Below are 26354 nucleotides of genomic sequence, written 5' to 3'. Positions count from 1 at the left end.
TTATGCTTCTACTGTCTGATAGCCATATTTTTAAGTGAATAAAACACTATGTTTACACTATTTATTTTCATTTACCAAATTAGAAAGAAAAACACAAATTTGGTCATTTGCATTCAAATTTGGAAGACAATCAAATGTTCATCAACCAGCATTCCCTGGTTATAGATATGAAACATCTAATGTGCTTGGAGAAGGCAGTATAGTGGAGTGATTAAGACAGATAGCTTTCTCCATAATTTGGCTTTTGCAGCAACGTGGATGAAACTGGAGAGTGTTATGCTAAGTGAAGTAAGTCATACAGAGAAAGATAGATACCATATGTTTTCACTCTTACATGGATCCTGAGAAACTTAACAGAAGACCGTGGGGGAGGGGAAGGAAAAAAAAAGGCTAGAGAGGGAGGGAGCCAAACCATAAGAGACTCTTAAAAACTGAGAATAAACTGAGGGTTGATGGGGGGGTGGGTGATGGGTACTGAGGAGGGCACCTGTTGGAATGAGCACTGGGTGTTGTATGGAAACCAATTTGACAATAAATTTCATATTAAAAAATAAAAAAGATAGCTTTCTAGACTCAACAGAGCATTAAATGAATTCCTTTAGTCTTTTGATTTGGCAAAGTGGGGCAGCAGAGGCTTGGGGCACAAAAGAAAAGATGTCCTAATCCAAGGTAGGAGGGAGGAACTATAGAAACTCCTGAAGAGTATCATATAATGAATATCATTATTACTACAGTAATAATAATTATAGTAGTAAACATTATTACTACCAGAGTAGTTCGCCCTTATCCTTGAAGGATACATTCCAAACCCCCAGTGGAGGTCTGAAACTACAGATAGTACTGAACCCTATATATTTTGTGTTTTTTTCCTATATTTACATGCCTTTGATAAAGTTTAACTTATAAATTAGGCACAGTAAGAGATGAATATAATTACTAATAAAATAGAACAATTGTAGCAATATACAGTTGACCCTTGAACAACACAGGTTGGGGGGGCACCCCCTGCACAGTTGAAAATCTGCATATAACTTTTAACTCCCCCCCCCCCCCAAACTTAACCACTAAGAGCCTACTGTTGACTGGACACCTTATCAGTAACATTTGATTAACAAATATTATGTATGGAACATGTATTATATACTGTATTCTTACAATAAGGTAAGCTGGAGAAAAGAAAATGTTAAGAAAATCATAAAAAAGGGGCACCTGGGTGGCTCAGTCGTTAAGCGTCTGACTTGGGCTCAAGTCATGATTTGGGGGAGAGGAGGTTTCCAGCCCCCTTCGGGCTCTGCGCTGACAGCTCAGAGCCTGGAGCCTGCTTCGGATTCTGTGTCTCCTTCTCTCTGCCCTCCCCCACTCATGCTCCCTTTCTGTCTCTCAAAAAGAAACGTTAAAAAAAAATTGTTTTTTAAATCATAAAAAAGAGAAAATACATTTACAGTACTGTGCTGTATTTTTTTTTTTTTAAATCACGAATAAGTGGACCCATGCAGTTCAAACCGGTTTTGTTCAAGCGTCGGCTGTACTGTAATAAATTATGTAAATGTGGTCTCTCTCCCTCTGTTATTGTTATTGTACTGTACTCACCCTTCTCGTGAGGACGTGAGGTGACAAAACGCCTGTCTGATGACGTGACGCGAGGCGAATGACGCAGACGTTGCGACGTAGCGTTAGGCCGCTATTGACCTCCTGAAGAGTTAGAAGGAGGATCATTTACTTCCGGACCACGGATGACCGCGGGTACATGAAGCTGCAGAAAGCCAGACGGTGGATAGGGGGGGGGACTACGGTACCACTATTGTCGTTTCAATGGACATACTGAAAGCAAGAGCTATGTTACTAGTTTCAGAAGTCTTCATTGTTTTTAAAGTAAAGAAAATTATGATCTCACCCATTTTCCCATTGTTTTTAAAGAAAGTTACAAAATTCCATGCTGAAACTTGCCAACAATGTTACCATCAGAGAAAGCATGCAAAATGACGTGTGCAAAATCGTAGCAAAACTTCAGGCAATGAAGGAGAAGAAGGAAGTCCAGTTAAATAACATCGACAGACTTGCCAATATGATCACAGTGATTGAAGAGGAGATGGTGCAACTTCGCAAGAGATACGAAAAAGCCGTTCAGCATCGAAATGAAAGGTAAAAACCAGGAACCTAGTGTGAAAAACGAAACACCCAGAGATCCTACTTAGAAATGTTGCCCCTTTTGGGGGCACCTGGGTGGTTCAGTTGGTTGACTGGCTTGAGCTTGGGTCATGATTTCACGGTTCTGGTTTGTGAGTTCGAGCCCCACACGGGGCTCGCCGCTGTCAGCACTGAGCCCACTACAGACCCTCTGTCCCCTACTCCCTCTACCCCTTCCCCACTTGCGCTGTCTCTCAAAAATAAAAATAAACAAAAAATGCTTAAAAAAAACAAATATTGCCCCTTTTTCTATCTGGATTTGACAGTGGGTAGTGAGGGGCATGTGACATTCAGGTTTCATTAGCCTTTTGTGGGGGCAGGGTAGGGTCAGCTGTGTGTTTTGCCTGAAAATAAGAAACTCTGTTCTTGTAAGCAAGACAGGCAAGACTAGGATTTGAGAAGTTGCCCGCTTAAAGATCAAAGTTCTTTCGCAGGCTACCATTCAGGATACCATCAAGTTATTTCAGTATAATTGACATAAGTAAGTCTTTGGATCTCGTATCCACTTTTGTGACAGGCTTGGTCTTAGTAGGAAATTTATTAAGCCATTTTCCCAGCTCATTTTCTCAGCAAGTAAGACGTTTCAGAACAGCATTATTTCTTCCCGACTACAATTATGTCATTAATCAATTGCTACTGTAACTGTGCTTGTGCTAGAGAAATGTGGTATGTGAGATTGTAGAGCCCTGTAGTAATTACATCTGGTATCAGATCTTCTGTTCATTGTGGCTTGATTGTGGGCTGCTCCATGTGAAGTTATGTGCTAAGTGCTAGACCCTGAAAGTACAAACAGGTGGTATGGCATTGCTCCTGGCTTCTTGTGTCAAGAGAAGTAAGAGGATCCTGAGGAGCCAATGAATGGCAAATGAGACAAAACAAAGAGCTAAGATTAAGCAAATACAACGATGTGTATACATGTTTTAAGGGAGGGGAGAGAGACAGAGATAAAGGCAATTAAAGATGAACTCTGGGATAATGGATATGCAGAGTGTGGGAAGAACTTCAGGGTGTGAAGAACACTACTTTTTCAAACAGCTGGCAGGTGTTTTCTCTGGGAAAAAAAGAAAGAAAAAAGTCCTCTTATTTGGCTCCTGGCACAAAACAAAGTAGTTAGGCAGTGTGTTCCCAGGCCCTGATCAGACCTGTAGGGCTGGAATTAGAAAATTCTTACTTTGTTTCTTTCCCACATTCTCCTCACATGGAGGGGTCTTTCCCCTGGCATGATTACAAAGGACAGGACTTTGCCTATTTATGGGGCAATTTGCATCAGAAATATTCAACTTTCAAAGAACCTAATAGGCCTGGCAAGTTACACAGAATTGCTGCAGAAACACATTCGCTGGCCCCCTGCCTGGGTACTTCTGGCCCAGAGCTCAGTTGGCAAGTCTGGCCCAAGAAAAGGGTCTGCAGAAAATCAGATTATGAGATTACTTTGTTCATGCATGGGGAATGACATTTTTTCCCACCCCAGGAAAACCTTTGGGATTTGCAGAGATACCGTGACCAGCCAACTGCACGGTTAGCTCAGAGTCAAGATGCTAAACAGTCCTCCCTTTCCCATCCCCAGGAAAATTAAAAGTGTGGAGTTTAACTAGAAAGACAACAGTGAATATCTTTTGCCTTCTGGAATTATATAATGTCGATGTGTATTTGGTGCCCACATCCAGGGGGAACCACCATGACTAAGTGACCTCAACGTCCTCTTAGCCTCCTCTGCCTCTCCTTTTGGCCATAGTGGCGTTCAGCTGATAGAACGGGAAGAGGAAGTGTGCATCTTCTATGAAAAAATAAACATCCAAGAAAAGATGAAGCTAAATGGAGAAATTGAAATACATGGCCTGGAAGAAAAGATCCGATTCCTGAAACTGAAGATTGCCGAGAAGCAAAGACAGATTCATGTGACCCAGAAATTGCTGCCAACCAAGAAGGCCCTGGATGCCGACTTAGCAGTGCTCCAGATTCAGGTGGGGAAAATATTCATCAGACATTTCCAGGGCCATTTGCTTCCCCTCCCCCGCCTCTTCTTTAGAGGTTTGTAGATCATATTGAGCTCTCACATGTAAATTAAGCTATGCCCTTCCTAGTATCTGTACGAACCCATGAGTTATAAGTCTTCTTTAAAAATGCCCCTGCTCCAGGGTGGAATCAGGCATCCACGCTACAGATTGTCTTTTTTACCCCGTGAAACATTTTCTGCCTTCCATGGAATTTAGACCCTCCCAAATCTCAACTCTTGCTCAGCTTCCTCATAGCTCAAAATTTAAGTAAGCCAGGTTTTCACTGCCACCAGCATAACTATGTTTTTGATGCTTGCTGGAAAGATCCTGAAGACCATCTTGCTCTCATTTTTAGAACTCCTGTCCTTCAAAGCCGAGATTTTTGTTTGTTAATTGGCAATCACATGTAAATGGACTCCTTATTAATCCCTGTAGTTTCCTGTAATATAATAGCCTGATCTCTGACATAGTCTTTTTAAAAATGGAATAAAGCCACAAACTTTAAACATGAAATACCTACATATATACATAAATAATGAATATAAAGCTACTTTCTTCTCATGTAATAACTGTACTTTTTCTTCTATTTTTAAAGAATAGAGATGTTTTTTCCATTTACTCAATGCAGCAGGAACAAATTTTAACTTATAATAAGGCGCCTGTGTGGCTCAATTCTGAGTTTCGGCTCACATCATAACCTTGTGGCTTCCGTGGGTTTGAGCCCTGGTTGGGTCTCCAAAAGATTTTTCTCTCTCTCCCTCTCTCTCTCTCTCTCTCTGCCCCTCCCTGACTTGTGCTGCCTCTATCCCTCTCAAAATAAACAAACTTAAAAAAATTTTTTTAACCTATAATATGGTTTCTAAAATGTCAGGTTTATTTTCAGTTTTTTTCTGATTATAAAATTAAAACATGTTCAGTTAATGAAGTTTTGAAAAATACAAAAATTAAAAAAAAAAAAAAAATCCAGGGGCCCCTGGGTGGCTCAGTTGGTTAAGCTTCTGACTTCAGCTCAAGTCATGATCCCACAGTTCATGGGTTTGAGCCCCGCATCGGGCTCTGTGCTAACAGCTCAGAGCCCAGAGCCTGCTTCTGTCTCCCTCACTCTCTGCCCTCTCCTGCTTCTGCTTGCTCTCTCTCAAAAATAAAAATAAACATTAAAAAAATTAAACAAAATAAAATTCCATCCCCAATATATAATCACTATTAAAATTATCAAAAATCTGGAAGAGATCCTTCTGGTCTTCTTCTTCAAGATGTACAAGTAAATAGTTTTCATTAGCTCATGCTATAGACAGTTGTGGATCCTGGGTTTGTGTTTTGTTTTGTTTTGTTTTCATTTAATCATGTCATGGCGATTCATGTGACTTTGTGGAACTAGATGATGGGTCCACTTCCATGTTTTATGCCATTTGAATGAATGAATGCTGTATCAATGATAGGATTCCAGTGTTTATTTTTTGAGCCATAAATTCTCTTATTCATTTCCTCCATAAGTGTAGCCCAATTTATTTATTTATTTATTTATTTATTTATTTATTTATTTTTTTTACGAAAAAAAATTTAATTTACAGATGGCAAATACAATATGATTTCCTTTAAGACACATGCCCAGGTAATTGTAAAAGACCAGACTCACAGTAATATTACGTAAGCCTCACTCCTGGTTGTGCTTTTTATGTTCAGTATAGTCTGCAGTTTTTGAATTTTGGATTGGTTCAAATGCTATCTAAAAAAAATTTCCTCATGATTTAAATGATTGTTAGTGGCCTATTACTACTCCTAATCATAAATACAGAGCAAAATAGTCTCAAACTCCATTATTTTCTTCTAATTTCTTAACTCATAGTCTGATCAGAGAAAAGGCAATTACAAACAGAAGTGTAGCCCAATTTAGATGGATTGGTTGAAACACCCCTAGGCATCCCTCAGGTCTCCAAGGTAGCCTCCCCAGGATTCCTATGGCTCTGACTCCTGCTACCAATGAGTGGTTCATTTGGGGGATCCCCTCGTCAGCTCATACACAACAGTGCCTGGTTCACTTCCGTGCCATGTCAGTGCAAAACTCAGGAGTCACTCCTTCAGCTTACTGACACAAAATCATTCATGCAAGATCTTTGTCTATGAACTGATTGGAGATTTGGGGCAACAGTATGATGGGATACCTTACAGAAATGTAAAGAACTTATAAATTCCATATCAGCTATCCATGCCCTACAGAGCTCTGTGGGGCACCCCATCACTGGTAACAGTCCCCAGGTGTGTTAGCCCATGCAGCACCCTGGCCTAGCTCCATTTCACTGGCTTGTCTTTCCATCTTTCATCCCCTTTGCCTCTCCACATCACCCCCACCCCAGATTGCCTTCCAGGCACTCCATACTTGTCCCACTTGATTTTACAGAATAATTTGCCTTTCTCTAGCTCCTTCCCAAAACACAGCTTCAGGGCCATCTTTTTCCATACCAAACTATCAAGATGCCCAGCAGAACAAAAGGACTTTAAATTCAGTAAGATCCACAATAGAAAAGTTCTCTCTCTATTGTGTAAGCATTTTATTTGTGTTAATTGCAAATCAATACTTCTAGTCAATGGATAAAATTCATTGTTCTTAAAATATACACACTTGGCATTTCATTATACAGTTGTCTGGTATAAAATATGAATTCAGTTTACCCAAGAGGAAGATATTTATGCATTTATGCCTGATATGAGCCTTTTCCATTCTGACTGCAAATGAATTGAGACCATATGGACTATGTATTACCATCAGTTACCTGTTTTGCCAGGTTATTCTAAGCTTAAGGACTGTTGAATAGGGGCACCTGGGTGTCTCACTCAGTTAAGTGTCTGGCTCTTGATTTTGGCTCAGGTCATGATCTCAGGGGCCTGCAATCTAGCCTCAAGATGGGCACCAGTCTGGGCATGGAGACGGCTTGACATTCTCTCACTCTCCTTCTGCCCCTCCCACCCCTGCTCACGCTCCCTCTCTAAAACAAAACAAAACTGTTGAATAGAAAGTTTCCCATTAGTCTTCAAACTGCACTTAATTATTTGTCTACTTAGCACTAATCACGTGGGTCCTTTGAAGGGCATGATATGAAATTTAAAGCTTTAGGCAAGTCATTTTTGTACTCTGCCTTGCTGTGTCAGATCCCTGTCACATCCTGTTACTTGTTACAGCTGCAATATTTTTGGGTTTTTTTTGTAAAGTCTTCCCATTTTTGCATCATTTCCAGAATTCTCTTAAGGTTTGCATTTTCTCAGTTGTTTGAAACATTTTTTAATTGTCCAACAGTCTAATCCAAGGATTATCATGAGTCATATTTTCCCGGTGCTTATAATAATGGCTCCTTTTCAGAGATCTTGGAAGTCATGTGAACTATTTTAGAGCACAACACTATTTTATATCAACAAAGTAAACATGGGGATTAAGGAGGGCACTTGCTGTGATGAGTCTAGGGTGTTGTATTGAAGTATTGCATCACCAGATTCTACACCTGAAACTAACACTGCGTTGTATGTTAACTAACTGGAATTTATATAAAAACTTAAAAAAAAAGTAAACAGTTTTTCCTCAAAGACCCATGGGGAAACCAGAGCAATCAAGGTACTGCTTTGATAAACAAGCACCATATTTTTGTTCCTTATTTAATTTCTTAAGTAAGAAACATAAATATCAAGTGTTGTTAATAATACATACAATAATTGGGAATGCAAGCTGGTGCAGCCACTCTGAAAAACAGTATGGCAGTTCCTCAAAAAACTAAAAATAGAACTACCCGACGACCCAGCAATTGCACTACTAGGCATTTATCCAAGGGATACAGGTGTGCTATTTCAAAGGGACACATGCATCCCCATGTTTATAGCAGCACTATCAACAATAACCAAAGTATGGAAAGAGCCTAAATGTCCATCGATGGATGAATGGATAAAGAAGAGGTGGTATATATACAATGGAGTATTACTCAGCAATCAAAAAGAATGAAATCTTGCCATTTGCGACTACGTGGATGGAACTGGAGGGTATTATGCTAAGTGAAATGAGTCAGTCAGAGACAAAAATGACTTCACTCATATGAGGACTTTAAGAGACAAAACAGATGAACATAAGGGAAGGGAAACAAAAATAATATAAAAACAGGGAGGGGGACAAAAACAGACTCATAAATATGGAGAACAAACTGAGGGTTACTGGAGGGGTTGAGGGACGGGGGATGGGCTAAATGGGTAAGAGGCACTAAGGAATCTACTCCTGAAATCATTGTTTCACTATATGCTAGTTAATTTGGATGTAAATTTACAAAAATAAAAAATAAGTTAAAATAAAAAAAATACAATAATGTATTTATGCTTAATTATGTGTAGATGTATACTTTAACTCCATATTAAGGGCAATTAAGGAGTGTGGAGAGAGAGGAAGAAAAAGGAAAAAAAATAAATTATTTATGTCACCACTTATAATTCTTTTTGTCAGGAGGAGGAGCATACATAAATTAAAAATTAAATACTACCTATATCACTCTGGGACACGTTGTAGAGTGTGTAAAGTATAAATACCACTTGGAATGTGGTATCTCATTTAAGTAATCAACCCCATTAGGTTGGGCCTTATCTTCCCATTTGACAGTTGAGGAAACTAAAGTTTAGAGAAGATAAATGATTTGCCCAAGATTCTACAGGTTTTCAGTAGGTTGAAAATGATAACTCTTGGTTTTCAATGTGTTCCACATCTCTCCATATAAAAACTATGTGTGAACTGCTATTTTCTTCACCTCCAAAGTCTCCTTGACTCAATAAATATAGTTGATATATAAAGCATTGTATTAGGTGGTTAGCAAAAAAGATATAAATGGTTCAGGCTATACCTCACAGACTGTACATTGTATTGACCTAGTTAAGAACTTCATTCTTTGCAACACCATTAAACCTATTGCCAACAAAGGGTTTTAAACTGGAGTCCAGGATGTTGTCTGCTTTGTATGTTGTCTACTTTGGCCTCTAGAACAATCTTCCATAAAAAGCTCTGCTCTGCAACCATGCAGCATCCCATGGGTATAACACAAAATGGTAAATAGTCAAAGGACTGGTTGTAAGATCAGGTTTTTCTTTAATGGCTCTGAACTCGCAGTCTTGCTTCAGAGGGTGAGTTACAGGCATCATCCTCACGGCACCATGGGTGGGCAGACACATTGTTCAACCCCAGGTCCCAGCTGATGGGATGTTAAGAGTTCTCTGGGGGCACCTGGGTGGCTCAGTCAGTTGAGCAACTGACTTTGGCTCAGGTCATGATCTCATGGTTTGTGAGTTTGAGCCCCGCATTGGGCTCTGTGCTGACAGCTCAGAGCCTGGAGCTTTCTTCTGATTCTGTGTCTCCCTCTCTCTCTGCCCCTCCCCCATTCATGCTCTGTCTCTCTCTGTCTCAGAAATAAACATTAAAAAAAATTAAAAAAAAAAAAAAGAGTTCTCTTGCCCCTTTCCCTGGGTTGATCCCACTGGAAGACTTTAAAGACCATGGGCCATGTGATTTTAAAATTTATGGAGCAAGACGGTTAGTTTTGAAGTTAATGTTTCTTTCTTGTTTAATAGTTTTCACAGTGCACAGACAGAATAAGAGACCTGGAGAAACAGCTTATAAATCCTGAGGGTGAGAACAGAACCCGCTTCATTCCAGGGAAAGATATGACCCAAGAAGAAATGATCAAAAAATTAGATTCGGTAAGCATTCCTCTGACAGTAGTACCTACTAGCCCCTTGTTGATCAGTGTCACAGATATCGGTGGTGCTATTTCCATCTTATGCAGACAGATTTATCCCTCACAATTCTAGCCACTAACAATTGTGTCATTGTAATCCCTTAACAAAACCTAAGCTTGTTTCAAATGCTTGCCAAAAAGAAGTAAAACCTGTGTGGTTTTGAGATGCCCACTTTTGTCTCATAGCCCAAAGGAACAATTTTGGCATCTTTAGTGGATTAATTTGTCTTCCTGAAGGGAGATATCAGAGGAATGACAACAGGAAGCTAAATGGAGCTGAGAGGGCTGCCCCCTACCTTGGGAGGGAAGAACTCCCAGAGCTGCCTGCAGGGGGCTGGGAGCAAGGAGAGTCTTGACTTAGACCAGTGCTAAAGACTTTTCCAGAGCTATCTTGGCAACTATATAAAAGCAATCTGTTTTCATTAAGGGGAAAACAATAGGGCTCTAATTAAGAAAGAATATTTTTGGGTGCCTGGGTGGCTCAGTAAGTTAAGTGGTCTACTTCGGCTCAGGTCATGATTTCACAGTTCATGAGTTCAAGCCCTGCATCAGGCTCAGAGCCTGGAGCCTGCTTCTGATTCTGTGTCTCCCTCTCCCTCTGCCCCTCCCCAGCTTGTGCTCTGTCTCTGGGTCTCTCAAAAATAAACAAACATTTAAAAAAAATTTTTTTAAAAAGAAAGAAGAATTTGAATTACATGACTTTGTTTTTTTCCTTTTTACTGAAATTGTTTTCAACTATAGCTGGAACTACAGCTGGCCAAGAAGGAGGAGAAGTTACTGGAGAAGGACTTCATCTATGAACAGGTCTCCCGGCTCACAGACAGGCTCTGCAGCAAAACTCAGGCCTGCAAACAGGACACTCTGCTCTTAGCCAAGAAGGTCTGCCTGAGACCCTGCCTTCTCCCTCCTGCCCTTACTCCTTTATTACCTGTCATTTTGCACAGTCTGCTTTATTTATCGAGAGCAGCACTGAAGAGATTTGGCTTTATGACTAGAGAAACATAAAGATGTAAAATTAAAAAGGTAAAGAGGACTCTTAGAGAATTGTCCAAAATGGGTTTCAATCTTGTCCCCTGAATGAATTGTTTTGTACTGGGAAAACTTAAGATTTTTGATGACAGTTTGCACGTTTCCCTGAACAGGCCACCTACTCCAACTATGACAATTATACCTTTATATTTCATGTGCCAACTTAAATCCTTTCTAGTTCCTTGTGATTAGAGGGCCTCACTTACCCAGCGGTCTGCACAAAAACAGCCCTAATCCAGAACCCAGCCAGAACCCAGAAATGGATGGGACCATTAAAGAGAACAGCAGTCAGTCACACAACACCCATGCCTGTTAGTCCTTGGGATGAAGCCACTACAGGGCCACACTAGTGAGGAAAGACCAGTCATGTGGAGCTTCCTGATTTCTTAAGTTTCAAATATGAGGACTGCTGATTCAAAGCTCCAGTGTCAGGCTGGGACTGCTAGAGCTGCGCTGAAAGGGGCCACCAGCAGGAGGGAGGCTGGTGAGTTAGGTGAGGCAGGACCTGGCACCGTAGGACAGTCAGAGGAGCTGCTGCTCACCCGACCTTTGGGCCCCTTGGAGCATCTGCTGTGATAGCCCAGGGATTTTAGTTACTGAACCTGCTGCGTGCTCCCTTGATGCCAGGTGTGAGGGCAGGAACAAAGAGGAATGGACACATTGTCCACACCTAGTGCTGGCAGACAGGTAAACAGCCCATGACGGTGGGCTCCTGAGTGCAGTGGCTGTTCCTCATCCTTAATTTCCCCAATGGCCAGCGTGTACTAAACTCGAGAGAAAAAAATTATTGAATAAGTGAAGTCAGTTCCATTCTAGAAAGTTCTCGCTCACCAAAGAAACAGAAAATCACTGTTAAACCTCAAGCCTCCTTTGCCATTTTTATTTGGCATTTACACACCTGCTCTGATGACTTTCACTAATAGACTTCCACATCAGACCCATGGCTCATGGGCAATTCACGACTTTACCTCATCAAATAAGAAATGCTAAGACTCTTTTAGGCTCATGAACTTTGCCTGAATTAGCATGCCCGATGTTTCTTTAAATGTTGCCTTCCTTCCTTTTGCAAAATGAATTTCCCTTTCTTTAGGGGAAGTCCAGTCGTCACTGAGGGCTGGCTTGTCAAATCTGTTGGCAGTCCGGAAGTCAGCTGTAATGCTAGAGAAATGCAAATGGTGACAACTGCTAACCGGGATCCAGCAAGCGGAGTCCTAGCCTACTGCTTTATCTTCCGGCACCTTTCCCCACCTTCAGTGCTATCTACTTGGCCTTTTCTCTTTTTATTTAAAATTAGGATTTCCTTATAGTAGGCAGAACTAGAAGGTAGAAAGGTTCAGACCCCAGATCTGTGATTTACCAATACAAGGGAGTGACCCTGACAAAGATACATAAATGATCTTAAAATGAAGTTTCTTGATCTGTGAAATGGGTGTTGATATCAGCTTAAGTTGTTGCAAGCATTGGGTAGTTGAAAAGTGGTCTAGCTCCTTGCAGGAACTCAAGGAGAATGCACATCTCAAATCTCTCACCTTTCCCAGGTAGCTTATGGCTCCACTTGCAAATTTCCCAAATGAACAAAAAATGGGAAATCCCAAACAAAGACTTAGAGCAACCCGGAATAATACCATTCTTTTTTGGAGGAGATAAGGAGGTTGGCTAGCTTTACACACATACACACAACATTCAAGTGTACCATAACTGATTAATGAAATTTAAGATGACTCACCATTGAAGCTTTAAAAAGTAGTTGCTTTTATTCACTGTCTGCTTCTTAAAATATAGAACAGTTTTTAAAATGTATATTCCCTATTCCTTTAAAGAGAAAAAATGTGTATATAACAATTAGACATTATATTTTCAGAGGAAGGCAAATCACAAACAGCAACATTTCTCTAAGCAAATGTACAGATAGATCAGTGTCCGCTCTATTAGGAGAATAAAGTATTTCAAGGTCCAGTGCAGATTTTGGAAGCTCATATTCACGTCCCAGTGTAACTTTATTCAAAGGACTGAAGGATTAAAATAGAATAGAATAGAATTTATTAATTCCTTCATTCAGCAAAATTTCAGTTTTAATTTTGTTGGGTGCCTATGTTCCACTTAGTCCTATCTTTTAATTCTTTGGTGGTAACTAGCTGATGTGAAATGGTAAACATACCCATAGAACAAGAAACATTTCATTTCAAATTATTGACCAGATTTTCCCCAGTTCAACTCATGCTTGCTTATGACCTAATAATGATGCATCCCAGGAATTATGATCAATAATGCAACCACATTGAGGTATGATATTTTCCATTAAAAATTATTTCAGAATACAGGACCTCTGCTGATTATCTCGTATAATTAAAGAGTAATTTTTAAATGTAGTTTTTTTTTCTACCAGATTTTTTTCCACTGGATAGGTGACAAATTAAAGACATGGCAAAACTAGGCCAGAACTTACACATCAAGAATACCCTTTCCCTTCTCCTTATCACCTCTTAAAAATAAAGGGACTATTTCCCTCCATGCTATCCACTTGGAACTCCAGTAAGTAGATGAACAGACTGGTTTCTTTTCCCTCCTGTCTTTATTTACCCAGGACCAGGCTCTCTCCAGGTGTGGAGGTGAGTGTGTGTGCCTGTGTGTGAGAGGAGGGCCTTATTTACACAGCCAGGGAATTGGGCTCAATCTCTGAGATCTCTTCCAATTCTTATTTTCTCTGAATTCCCACTTAAACTCTCTGTCCTCCAGCCAAGACTGCCCCCCACCATTCTAGACAGCCAGCAGCCTGACATTTTCTTAATGTATACATAGTCTACACCTTGGGCTCTTTCATTCTAGATGAACGGCTACCGGAAAAAGATCAAAGATGCCACGGAAAAAATGATGGCTCTTGTTGCTGAGCTTTCCATGAAACAGGCTCTGGCCATTGAACTCCAAAAGGAAGTCATGGATAAAGAAGATTTCATCTTCTCCTGCAATTCCAGGATAGAAAAGGGTCTGCCACTCAATAAAGACATTGAAAGAGAATGGCTGAAGGTACTTCGAGATGAAGAAATGTATGCTTTGGCCATCGCTGAAAAATCTCAGGTAAGCTTTGTCTTCTATATCGCATTTGTCCAGTGTGGCAGGAAGGGCTATTTTCAGGGATTTCAGTCTTCCCAAAATATATAAAAAACCTCCCACTCTAGCACACACCTAGTTCCAACAAGCAGTAGAAAGGAGTTTTGTTTTTATTAAGATATGATGTAGGGGACAAGTCAAAATAACATCCCAAGTGCGGTAATATTCTCCAGAAAACATTCATCAAGCACCAAGCCCACCCCCCTCCCCAGTCTTACATCCTGGGCTAGTGTGGCTGAACACCATAGATTCCCACCGGCAGGACAGTGGCCAGGCTGGCACTGGTTTTATCCATAGGGCTTTATGTCCTTGCACCCCTGCTCAGGCTACACCTTACTTTCCCATGTCTGGCCACTGGGGCCACCAAGGTAGATTGGGAATGTTGTCACGGCCTTCTGCAGACTATGCACTTGGTGGCATCAAAGGCCTCAAGGCCACAGCTTTCTTCTCCAACCACTGACCTAAATCTAGGTCTATCACTGGACCTACACATCGGGTGCCGAGTTCTGCCTACTCCCATGACCTTCTAATATTCTTAAAATGGCATTAAGGATCTCTTTTTAAGAAGACTACATTCTGGGGACCTACAGCTCACTCTCAGACTGGCAAGTAGATATCCCCCAAAGGATCACTATTCACTCCCTATCCCAAGAAGACATGCCTTCCAAACACACACTAGAAATGCCTGAAAATAGCGCCAGATTTGTAATTTCCACACTGCCTGGGACTCTATTTTTTAGGGCATTCATTTTTATCTATGACGTCCCAGCTGTCATTTACCTGTCTCCATTATTTAGAGTTCTTTTTTAATGCTGTAAGAAATTCCTCTATTCTTCAGAAGCACAGGCAGAATCTTGAGGACCCTGAGGTTCAAAGCAAGGTGCTGACCACTTCTGTCCTCTGGTTCTACTTCACTCCTTATTTCCCTCTTTGTTAACATTTGCTCACCAATGACTTACTCCAGCCTTTTTCAAAACCATGGAAATAGTGTGTAATGAAAGCTATTAAAGCTGGAATATAGTGAATTTAAAACCCACTAACCAGTTTATGATAAACCCTAAACCCCAGCAACAGAGTGATACTTGGGTAACATGGGTCATTCCAATTAGATGCTGTGTGTGTGTGTGTGTGTGTGTGTGTGTGTGTGTGTGTGTGTTTAGCGACTCCACCCTCATACCCATCTGTCCCTTTGGGGGAATATCAGTCAACACAGCCTAAGACTGCTCAGACCCAGCTGTGTCTGCTGGGCCCTGAGGATGAACTGGCTTCACTATAGTTTTCAGGAAACTCAAAAGGAAAAATCATTCTTTGCAGGAGTTCTTGGCGGCAGATATTCGCCAGCTACCCAACGGTGTTTACACAACTGCAGAGCCACGTCCAAATGCCTATATCCCAGAGGCAGAGGCCGCTCTTCCCTTGCCAAAACCATATGGCGCTTTGGCTCCTTTTAAGCCCAGTGAACCTGGGGCCAATATGAGGCACATAAGAAAACCTGTTATAAAGCCAATTGAAATCTGAGTATGTGAACCAATCCAGGCTTCTCAACGAGAGACACTTGAATCAGGTTTCCTCATATCCACAGCTGGAAAATATCAGCATAAGAGTTCTAACGTACAAATTATTGCAAAATATTGCAATTGACCACCAGTGGAGAACAACATGGCTTCCTTTTACACTCATCAACTACTATATTTTACATGATGTTAAGTAGGACACAGAATTGTCCTACAGTTATGGCAAGGCATATATCTGTAGTGTTTATTTTTTTTCTTTTTCACTCTATATATTGACTACCTTTCAGAAATGTATAGTCCAGGGGCTATAAAAATGCAAGAAAAATAAATCAAATTTCAGTGACGTACAGAAATTAGCAAAGTGGTCTCTGTTTATTAAAGAAGAAGAAAATGGGGTGCCAGGGTGGCTCAGTAGGTTAAGCATCTGACTTTCGGTTCAAGTCATGATCTTGCAGTTCATGGGTTTGAGCCCCGCGTTGGCTCTGTGCTGATAGCTCAGAGCCCGGAGCCCACTTCAGATTCTATGACTCCCTTGCTCTCTACCCCTCCCCTACATGTACTCTGTCTCTGTCTCTCTCTCTCAAAAACAGACATTTAAAAAAATTTAAAGATGAAAAACACAAATACTATTCAATATATTCACTTGAAAGGGAAAGACAGAATGATTGTTTAAAAAGGAAAACATCCCAAATAACACAGGGGTATAATTCACTTTGTTAAATAGTTGTATTTGAAATTATTGTGGTAAATGTAAATCAAATAAAAAGCAGTAAGGAGACTTGTCCTTTTTAAAGTATATTATGGTAATTCTTTTTACAAATAAAGAATCCTTTTGCTATAAAAATTTATCTTATAAATCTAGATTTTTTACAGTGTTATATATAAATAAACCTGTGATTATTTTAAGTTCTGACTCCAGATTCTTAAAAATTCCAAGGAAAACATTTATAGCTTTGCATGTGACAGAATTGAAAATGAGGCCAATTCCACTTATTTCATTACTCTAATTTTATTTATATTTTCCTAATTCCGTTTTTATATTTTCTCATGTATGAAAATACACAATTTGAAAACTGATTTGACTTCATATATTCAAGCTGTATTTCATATTGGTATCAGGTATGGATTTTGTGTCATAATTCTGGGAGTAAGAAATACCACTTTTTCCTCTCCTCTCCTCTCCCCACCTCTCCCCTCCCCTCCCCTTCCTTCCTTCGTTCTTCCTTTCTCTCTCTACCCCCCTCCCTCCCTCCTTCCATCCCTCCTTCCTTCATTTGATTTTTGCTAAATCTAACAAAATATTTTGCAAACCCACATCCTGCCAGACCGGAAGGAAATTTAATCTCATTCTCAGCCTACAAGTCAGTCCTGAATCTAACTGGATGGTTTGGAAAGTTATTAAGAAGTAAAGTGTCTATGATAAGTAACACTGTGTGGTTAACACGAAGAAATACTGTATACTTAAACACAAATCCTGTGTTGTAGGAATTAGTAATTGCATTAGGGATCCAAAAAATATACATGTAGGAACAATATAAGAATGGAAACATAATTTGTAACACAAAGGGATGGATGTTTAAATATTACAGGTGTGCTACTGGCTAAGAGGGGGAGGGTGCCACTGTGTGTTGGAATGGCCAGGGATCACAGTCAGATGGAACTTTTTATCTGGCCCTTAAACATAATTAAGATTTTAATAAGTGAGGAGGGGATTCCAAGTGGGGGGAAAAGCCTAAGCAAAGTTTGGAAGTAAGAAGACAAAAGCTGAATTCAAGGCCCAGCGAACTGGCCCGGCTAGAACAGCATGTTCACGTTGGGGAATTGTGTAAGAGCCACAAGGAGTTTGGATCCTATCCTGTAATGAATGGCAAATCATTGAAAGGCTAGGAGCAGGACCAGTTTCAGCGTAAGTCTGAGGAATCAGACTTTAGAAAGACACCAAAACGCAAGTGTGAAAAAGAAAAGGGTAGGGAGTGAAAACCAATGACCTTCTCAAGAGAAAAAAAAGTCTAACATGCTGACAAGGCCCCCAGATTTGCAGCCTCTGTGATGATTAAATATGTGACCAAAAAGGGAAATTCTGTAGTGGAGGGCAATATTTGGAACACAACTATGATTTCAGAAAAGAAGTTGAATTATGACACCAGCTAGTGATAATTATAATCGTTAAAATTTCACAAGATCACTGCAGGAAACAGGGTGAAGAGAAAAAAAGCAAAGGGTAGACTGACCCCGGGCAAGCAACTACCATTATAGATCAGAATGTAGTCACTGTAAGAGAGAGAGAGGGAAGAAAAAAGAAAAATAGGAGAACTAGTTAGGTGTCATGGGGGCCTCTGAGGGAACATACTCACAGACTCATGATTCCTGGCTGGGATAAAAAGGCCATGTTGAGAAAATGAAAGAGGCCAAAACCTTCAGTGTTTCTTATTTTAATGGCAAGATATTACTAAATCAAACTTTTATAAATACAAAAAAAAAAGAAAAAGAACTTTAACATATACATACAGTTCCATCTGAACCATTATAAAAACAAATCCTACTCTAAATACTGGATGTACACACTGCCGTATGTTACAAATTATTCTATTCTAGAAATAGCAGATTTGACCTGGTCCAAATTCAGCTCTTTAAAAAGTATCCTCTTTCCAAATACAGTTCTTATGTAACATTTAATTTTTCTGCTTGTCCTATGTTGTTTTCAACGACACATCTAGTTTCTGTTTTTCTACACACTGTTCCCTACATTTTTTTAAAGCATATTTTATTTCAGAGTGCAACAGAAACTAGCTTTTGGCCTAGGAAGCCATTAGGAAGGTAAGCCACTAGGGAAGAGCATCACTGATGACACCGTGTGCCTCCTGGGACTGTCGGTCACTGACCTCTTGTCTGCTGTCCAAAACTGGGATGAGGCACAGCAGTTTGATTCTGTCTCAACAAGTACCAGACTGAAAGTCAGACGGCTTGACAATGCATTCTGACTTTGGTTACCAATTTTAAATATTGGTCAAGGATTCCTGACAGAGGTCAAGCTAATGAGCAAGATTAAACTATTGGAGGCGGGTATAATTGCATTCTCTCTTTTACAAGCCTAAAAGCATCATGGTGTGTTTCAGAGCTGCTTCCTCTACAAATTTTGCATCCACATTGTCATGTCCTTCAAAAGCATACAGGGCTGGGAAAAAAACAAAAAGAGAGAGAGGAGAAAAGAGTTACTATGAAGCCATGGAACTTCTATAACATTGTGTTCGCAGCTCGTTGAAATTGTAATTCTTTTATATTTTGGTAATACACATTATTCTGAAAATGTGTGGTTAAAATTTATCAAACCTCAGCCCTAAGCAAGGTCATTTGCAGCAACCAAATGGGTTTTGAATCTCTTAAATCCTTTTAAAACCTCAAAGGTGATTATCCCTTTGGTAATTTACTCTAAGAACTAAATTGTACATTACAAACTAAGACCAACTGCAGAAAGGACTAAGTTGTAAGTAAGGGGTATTCTGGAAAGAAAAGGCTACACAGAAATGAATAGGGACTGATGTGTCAAGAGAACAGCAGGGAAATGCTAAGAGTGGAGGAGTGAAATTACCTTGATTGGAGGATTCTATGTCTGTCAGTATTTCAACGAAGTAGTTCAGAGGCAGAAATTCCACACTGAATGACGACTTGTGAATCACGGAACTTGGGGGCTAAAAGAGAAACCACTTCTGGTATCAGTTGAATCTCCCCAACATGCACAAACTTACAAAAAGGGCACAGAATGACAATTGCTGCCTATATGGATACATTGAAGTGGGCAGACAGGCTCCAAAGAACATTTAGTGGGGCTGTGCTTTCCCACGGACTCACCTTTTTCTTATAGTTCTGCAGCAGTCTCTTCACGTGGTTCCGGGAAATAATGTTAGAGCTCATAGGATGATCCCAAAGTCGACAGATCTTCTGACCAATAAGCTTTTATGCAAATTGAAAAATATGTAGAGGGGGAGTTTTAGGGCAGTGGAAACACTGTATGATACTATAATGATGAACCCATTGCATCATACACTTGTCCAAACTCACAGAATGAACAACACCAAGAGTGAACCCTAATGTTAACTATGGACTTTGGGTGATTGTGATGTGTCAGTTAGGTTCATCAGTTGTAACAAATGGACCCCTCTGGTGGGGGATGTTGATAATGAGGGAGGCTATGCGCATGTAGGGGCAGGGGGCATATGGTGAATCTCTGCACCTTCCACTCAATTTTCCTGTGAACCTAAAACTACTCTAAAAAAATTAAGTCAATAATAACAATAAAAGAACGGAAAAAATATAGAGAGGAGAATATAGCTTACAGTGCATTAAGTAAATGTATCTTGTATCTATTTATAATTTTAAAAGAATGGGGGCGCCTGGGTGGCTCAGTTGGTTAAGCGGCCAACTTCGGCTCAGGTCATGATCTCGCGGTCCGTGAGTTCGAGCCCCGCGTCGGGCTCTGTGCTGACAGCTCAGAGCCTGGAGCCTGTTTCAGATTCTGTGTCTCCCTCTCTCTGACCCTCCCTCGTTCATGCTTTGTCTCTCTCTGTCTCAAAAATAAGTAAACGTTAAAAAAAATTTTTTAAAAATAATAATTTAAAAAGAATTATTCAAAAGTAGCTAGTCTCGGGTGCCTGGGTGGCTTAGTTGGTTAAGCATCCAACTTCAGCTCAGGTCATGATCTTGCAGTTTGTGGGTTCGAGCCCCACATAAGGCTCTGTGCTGACAGCTCAGAGCCTGGAGCCTGCTTCGGATTCTGTGTCTCCCTCTCTCTCTGCCCCTCCCCCACTCACACTCTGTCTCTCTCTTTCTCTCTCTCTCTCTCTCTCTCAAAAATAAACATTAAAAAAAATGAAAAAAATTTAAACACAAGTAACTAGTCTAAAAGAGAGGCCCTTTATGGTTAATGGCCCTTGAAGAAAGGCCATTTCCTATGAGCTGTGCTTCTGAATTTTGAATAAATACTCCCTTAAATGCAACCCTCAGGAAAGTAGCTTATACACTGATATTGCCAAATTCTTTTTCTGAAATGGAGTTCATCTGCTACTCTTCAAAATCGGGTACCTGCAACTCTAAGTGATACCTTGACAGGAAACAAAAGTCTGTAGCCATGTTTCTCTGCCAATGTCTTGCCCAGAAAATTATAATTCCCTAAGAGTTTGAGGCAAAAAAAAAAAAAAAAAAAAAAATTAGAGACCGAACTAAATGTTCAGAGACCTTCCCCAGAGAGATATAGCCATGGAAAGTATGCTTTGTTTTCTACCCTCGCCTTTGCTTCACTAAGCTGTGAGGAGGAGAGGGTGTTACAAAGGAAGATGATTAGGTCCAGAAAGGCAACGGACATCCCTTTGTGGGAGGACTGTGCCAGAGATACGAGTGTTCAAGGTATGCAAACAGAGCAGAGAGCTGGCCGAGGCTCTCAGGGTCAGGAAGTTTGTGGAGTCCGAGGCTCTGAAGACCTTGCTGTGGAATTTCATATTTTCTTAGTATTTCTGACTCAGAGAGCTAATATCCTCCATAAAAATAAGGAGTGTCTGGATAACCCTTTCTCTCACGTTCCTCATTCTTCCTTCGCCCTGGGAATGTTTTCCTGCTGTGGTGGAAATGACAGTGGGAGGAAATGCAGTTTCAGAACCTTCTGACCTCACCTGTATTTAAATTTCTTATCAGTTTAAATGCCAAAAGCACATGTTTCCCTTGTCCCTCCCCTCAGACTCACAGACGTAAATATTAGCGTGGTTTCCTAAGAGGGGAAAATGGCTCAGTGCTTCAGGCAGGCTGTGCCAGGCAGTACAAAGCCAGAGGAACAAGCCCTTTGTGGGCGCAGCAGGGAACGGCCGACGGGAGGGGATGGATGGGATTTCTTGGAAAGGACTGAAAAGTGAAACAATTCAGTTGACTTTAGCCCAAAACAAGTAAATGCTCCCTTTACAAGAAGAAACTGAAGGACGTTCATACCAAGGCTTATGGAGAGAATAAAATATAATTCAGGATTACCGGGGGAAGCCGCACAATGATGCTGAATTTTAGTTTTTCATTTTTCTCTGTATTGTCCAGATCTACAAGAAAGGTAGATTGGCAAATAAAACAAACCTCCACTTTAATATCTGAGCAAGCCAAATACTACTTTAGTGGTTCATTCTGATAACACACATCCCAACCTTGTATTCTCATGTTAAGTCTAACAATACCTTGAAAATTTTAGTTTGTGTCTCTGAATAAAAGGGCTTTGTTTTTATTGAAGCTGTTTCTATATGGCGTGGAACATGGCTGCCAGCCACAGAACAATTTTACTAACTTAAAACAGAAGGCACCTTGAGGAATGGCAAATACTTTAACACACATTAACAAAACTCATCTATAAAATACCACAATGAGTAATTTCAGCAAGTGATTATACTAGGGGCTGTCGAGTGCAAATTCATGTAAGCCCTGCATCTCTTAACTTTTCTTGTATTTCAAGCCTAAGTCTGAGATGACAGAGTTAATCAGCTGAAAGTAAGCCATTTCATGACATTTTCTTGAGAAACAAGCCTTCAGAGTCTCGTATCCTCAAGTGCCCCCGTGTACAGAGAAGGAATGTAATAGCTGTGTGTGGACTGAGAAGCCCTTTGGGGCCTCTTGAAGGTCTAAAGCACTTTAAATGAGCCCAAAGGCTGGTTACAGGAAATGAACAGGACCAACTGCATATTACGTGGAATCCATTGCAAAAGGCCAACGAGGATCCCCTTGTTCCTCTACTAAGAATGTCAAGATTTAACGCAGAGCATTCAACAGGGCACAGGGCACTCCTGAGTGCAGCGGGGCCCCGTTTGATCCCACAGGGTCACACCCACGAAGCCAGCCTGATGGTGCTCAGCCTGGAGCACTCTGGCAGACTCAGAGCCTCGTACCTTTCATGAGCCTTGTGACAGCTGTTTCCGTGAGAAGCAACACTCCGCTATCAATGTAATGCAGCAGGTTGTGCAAAGGGAGACAGTGGACACCCAGGATCGTGTGCAGAGTGTGAAAACCTAGCAGAGAGATCAGGAGGGTAAACACAGTCGGCCAGCATCCCAGCCTTCCAGAGGAAAGGAATTCGGTGATGTAGATAAAGCGCTTAGCTTGGGCCCTTGGCACCTAGAGTCAAATAAACGCTGCTAGAAGACAAGGTCCAAGTTTCCTTCTTTGTGTTATCATGACCAAGTAGTGCTCTGGGTACATAGTAAGTTCCCAACAAGAATGTACTGCCTTCACCTCATGTCCCTTCCTAGGCAAACAGACAAAATGCAAGGCCTGCCCAATGAAAAATAGTTTTACAGTTTAATAGGTTTGCGATTCTACAGTAAGATGGCAAAAGAGAACAATTAACAAGAATTTCAAACCCCATATGGCCAGGCCAAAAGGCTGATAGATGAGGACCACGTTGTTGAAGAGGAAACATTTTGGACCAGAAGAGGACAGTCTATATGCCTGATCTCTGGGTATGCCCTAAAGAAAGGCTTTGGGGGTCTACTTGAAGTAAATTATAAAAAAGAAAAATGTAAATAATATGGTCAGATAGCATATCTATAGGAATTCAACAGAGAGGATGGCCCACCCTCATACCTAAGTCCTGTGGGGAGGTTTACTCAAACACTCAGAAACCTAGAGTTCTAAGTACACTGTTAGCAACACACAATAAAAACAGGGGCGCCTGATGGCTCAGTCGATTAAGTGTCTGACTCTTGGTTTCAGCTCAGGTCATGATCTCACGGTTTGTGAGTTCGAGCCCCGCATGGGGCTCTGCGCTGACAGCACTGGAGCCTTTTCAGGATCCTCTCTCTTTCCTGTCTCTGCCTCTCTCAAAATAAATAAATAAACTTTAATAATAATAATAATAATAATAATATAATAATAATAATAATAATAAATAAAAACAACATCCATGGGAGAAGAAGATAGCACTCCAGCAGATAATCAGAAAAGCCCTCTTGGAAAAGACAGCATAGAAGGGGACCTTTGAAGGGTAAATGCGATTCCTGTGTGTGGAAATGAGGCCAGAGAACATACAGAGTGGAGACAGTTTAAAAAAAAAAAAAAAAAAGCCAGGCTTGTCATGAGCAGACCAAAGCTAGAATCCTGCCGTGTTGCTTACTCACCATAGGTAACTAAGCCCCTATGATCCTGTTTCTTCATCCCTAAAATGGAGCCACCAGTACGGTTCCCACAATGTGGCTTTGAGAACTAGAGCAAAGTCTATGAAGCGCAGAGCACGTGGTAGAACAACAGTGACAAATAACAAACACGTATTGAGGCCTTCAGTCTAGGCACCGGCCAACTTGATCCTCATACAACACTATTAAGTGGGAACTACCTGATTCCCATTTTATAAATGGGGAAACCAAGATCCACAGGCACTAAGAAGGTTGCCCAGAATCATACCATTCATTAGTAAGTGGCAGAGCTAAATTTGAAGGCGGGCTATAGAATTTTAGCCTATAACATTACCCTGCACCAATAACTGGCAGCTGGGTTAACGGGACAACAGGAACAGAGGCCCAAAAGTGAGAAAGTACAGGGCATGTTCAGAAAGCATTAAATGACCCAGCTGAGCTGGAATCAGGTGTATGAGAGGAATGGTAGGAGGTAAGGCTGGAATGGTTAGTTTATTTAACAAATCAGACGCCTTCCAGACACCAGGCAAGGAGCTGGGTGCACGATAATGAGCAAAACAGACATCACTGCTGCTCCCATCCACCTTCCGGTCTGATGGGAAGACAATCAGATAGTCACAAAATATGCATTCTTAGAAATGTGATCAGTTCCATGAAGGAAAAGTGCAGGGTGCCCTGAGTATTGGCAGGGACTGAATGCTGAATGATGGCAAGGAATATCTTATTTATTAGACTCTGGAGAGGGATACTGAAAGTTTCTGAGCAAGATGGAAAAAGGATTTCAGTTTTACTCTTGGAATATTAAAATGGCAACAGGCAAAGAATGGACTGGAGTATCAACACTTTGCTACAAGAGGTATGGAGACTTACAGGAGGCTACTGCATGAACCTGCACCAGAGGTGATGAGGGCATTGACCCTGAAAGAGGAAGGGAGGGATTGGGGGAGACACGTGGCAACAGGTACAGAATTGGAAACTGAGGGGGTGTGGATAGGGAATAACAAAGGAACACAGCCTAATCTTAGGAATTTACATGTCAAGGAAATGATGCCCAAAGAGCAGGAACTTGAATTCAGAGCCGTCATGGAGTTTTCTGTCTCTGAGCCCATGAATCATGAGCAATGAGAGACTGAGTCCGAAGTTCTGGCCACATCAAGGGTCAGATAAAGTGCGGACTCTGCCCACAAACAGATGTTAATGGGCTGACAGCTGGAGGAGTCCACTGGCTTCTCTGAATCCAAAAAAAAAAAAAAGTGACTTTTACTAACTAATCAACAACATGAGATTTTTCACATGGATTTGGACATTCTTCCTAAGATTAAAAACTGTTGTGAAATTAGTTCTGAAGAAAAGTTTACCTAAGCGTCCTATAGGTTTCCTGGATGCAAAATCCCTTCTCCAGCCCTGTGTCTGTGTCCTGGAAACCCCTGATGACACTTCATTCTCTATCTCTAGGGCACAGCCCCACATCCAACAGTCCTTTCTTGGCTGCCTCCACACATCAGCTCCAAGTAACACAGCCAACTGGCTCCAAGTAGGCATCAGTTCCAAGGCAGAGCTTTTGCAGCCCCCATCCACATCCTCCGAGGCTCCTGGCTTCAGGTAGCCAGTGAGGGGAACCCAGGCTCCCTTCAAAGTGCAAATGCTCCAGCTATGGTTAAACCGTGACTTCCTTTTCAGGGTCCTTGTTGCCTTTTCCTCTTTAACCAAATGGATTACAAGTTTCTGACCCTTGGAACTCAAACAGTTCTCACTAATCCAGGAGGCTTGGAAAGCAAGCACACAAACACAAGGACATGGGAAAACACCGGTGTTTACACACACATACACATGCACACCCACGTGATCCAACCTCACTTCACCTCTATTTCCACGTCAAATGAGGGAAACAAAGATTTAAAAGACGAGGAGAGAGGGATACTGCTCTTACTTGACCCATGGACACAAACCATTAAGTGTGCTCCTAATTATTCTCAGCCACGATGGAGAACACTTTTCCACCATGTTTCCCCTCCTTACACATGCCTGTGGAAGAATGTGATGTTGCACAGAAAGCAAAGTCTTCTGATCTCCCAAGTATAATGTTTTCCCCATGAGTCATGTTCATTTATTTACAAAAGAGGCTTGAACATCCATGGTGAACAAATCTGGAAGTGTCAATCATTCCTCTAACAAGTCTTTTGTGTTCATGACAAATAATTAAGAGCTTAAGGCAGAGAGCTATAATATAGTTTTCATGAAATCCCTTTAGTCTTTCTAGAGGGCATCTTGCAATTCAGATTCCATCAGGATCATTTAAAGCCATCTATAATGTTCATGAATGGTCACTTTCAGATCCCTACATAATCAAAAGAAGCTCTTTTTGTACCTCCACTACAAGCAGCTCTTATAAGATAAGGTGTATGGATAGAGAAAGCATGAAGGATTCCAATTTTAGTATATGTGCTGCCGAAGCGAGCACAAGCATGAAGGATTCCAAAGCATGAAGGATGTATCACAAATGCTGACAAGCCAAGACTGCTGTGGGGATTCCTGGGCCCATAAATAGTCAATGTCTCAGCATCAACTAACTCAAATGGGATATAAAATTCAAGAGACAGCACAGAATAGTAGCTA

At 41.0% G+C, this 26354-nt stretch overlaps 2 protein-coding genes across 10 annotated transcripts in view; one reads left to right on the top strand and one right to left on the bottom strand.

The window, feature by feature from the left end:
* CCDC146 (coiled-coil domain containing 146) overlaps positions 1–15941 on the top strand; it is a 116516-nt gene extending 100575 nt beyond the window's left edge. For all 3 annotated transcript variants that reach the window (XM_040472842.1, XM_040472845.1, XM_040472843.1), the window contains exons 14-19: positions 1918–2142; positions 3923–4151; positions 9771–9899; positions 10679–10816; positions 13793–14041; positions 15389–15941. In XM_040472842.1, coding sequence (XP_040328776.1) covers positions 1918–2142; positions 3923–4151; positions 9771–9899; positions 10679–10816; positions 13793–14041; positions 15389–15592 — 1174 coding nt within the window. In that variant the 3' untranslated portion in view covers positions 15593–15941. The remainder of the gene's footprint in view (positions 1–1917; positions 2143–3922; positions 4152–9770; positions 9900–10678; positions 10817–13792; positions 14042–15388) is intronic.
* A 2063-nt stretch (positions 15942–18004) lies between these two features.
* Positions 18005–26354, bottom strand: part of GSAP (gamma-secretase activating protein) — a 90944-nt gene continuing 82594 nt past the window's right edge. For 3 of the 7 annotated variants that reach the window (XM_040472837.1, XM_040472838.1, XM_040472839.1), the window contains 5 exons: positions 22497–22616; positions 21601–21662; positions 19438–19539; positions 19178–19277; positions 18005–18763 (listed from right to left, as the gene is read on the bottom strand). In XM_040472837.1, the coding sequence (XP_040328771.1) occupies positions 18672–18763; positions 19178–19277; positions 19438–19539; positions 21601–21662; positions 22497–22616 (476 nt within the window). In that variant the 3' untranslated portion in view covers positions 18005–18671. Of the gene's footprint in view, positions 18764–19177; positions 19278–19437; positions 19540–21322; positions 21478–21600; positions 21663–22496; positions 22617–26354 lie in introns of those variants that run through there. The other 4 variants (XM_040472840.1, XR_005789457.1, XR_005789458.1 and 1 more) reach the window with 4 other exon arrangements.

The sequence above is a fragment of the Herpailurus yagouaroundi genome, unplaced genomic scaffold (assembly GCF_014898765.1).
Source record: "Herpailurus yagouaroundi ecotype Mexico unplaced genomic scaffold, PumYag 100, whole genome shotgun sequence".
In the NCBI taxonomy this organism is placed as follows: domain Eukaryota; kingdom Metazoa; phylum Chordata; class Mammalia; order Carnivora; family Felidae; genus Herpailurus; species Herpailurus yagouaroundi.
Note: the sequence above shows the minus strand (reverse complement) of the source record. Positions and strands in the feature narration are given on the sequence as shown.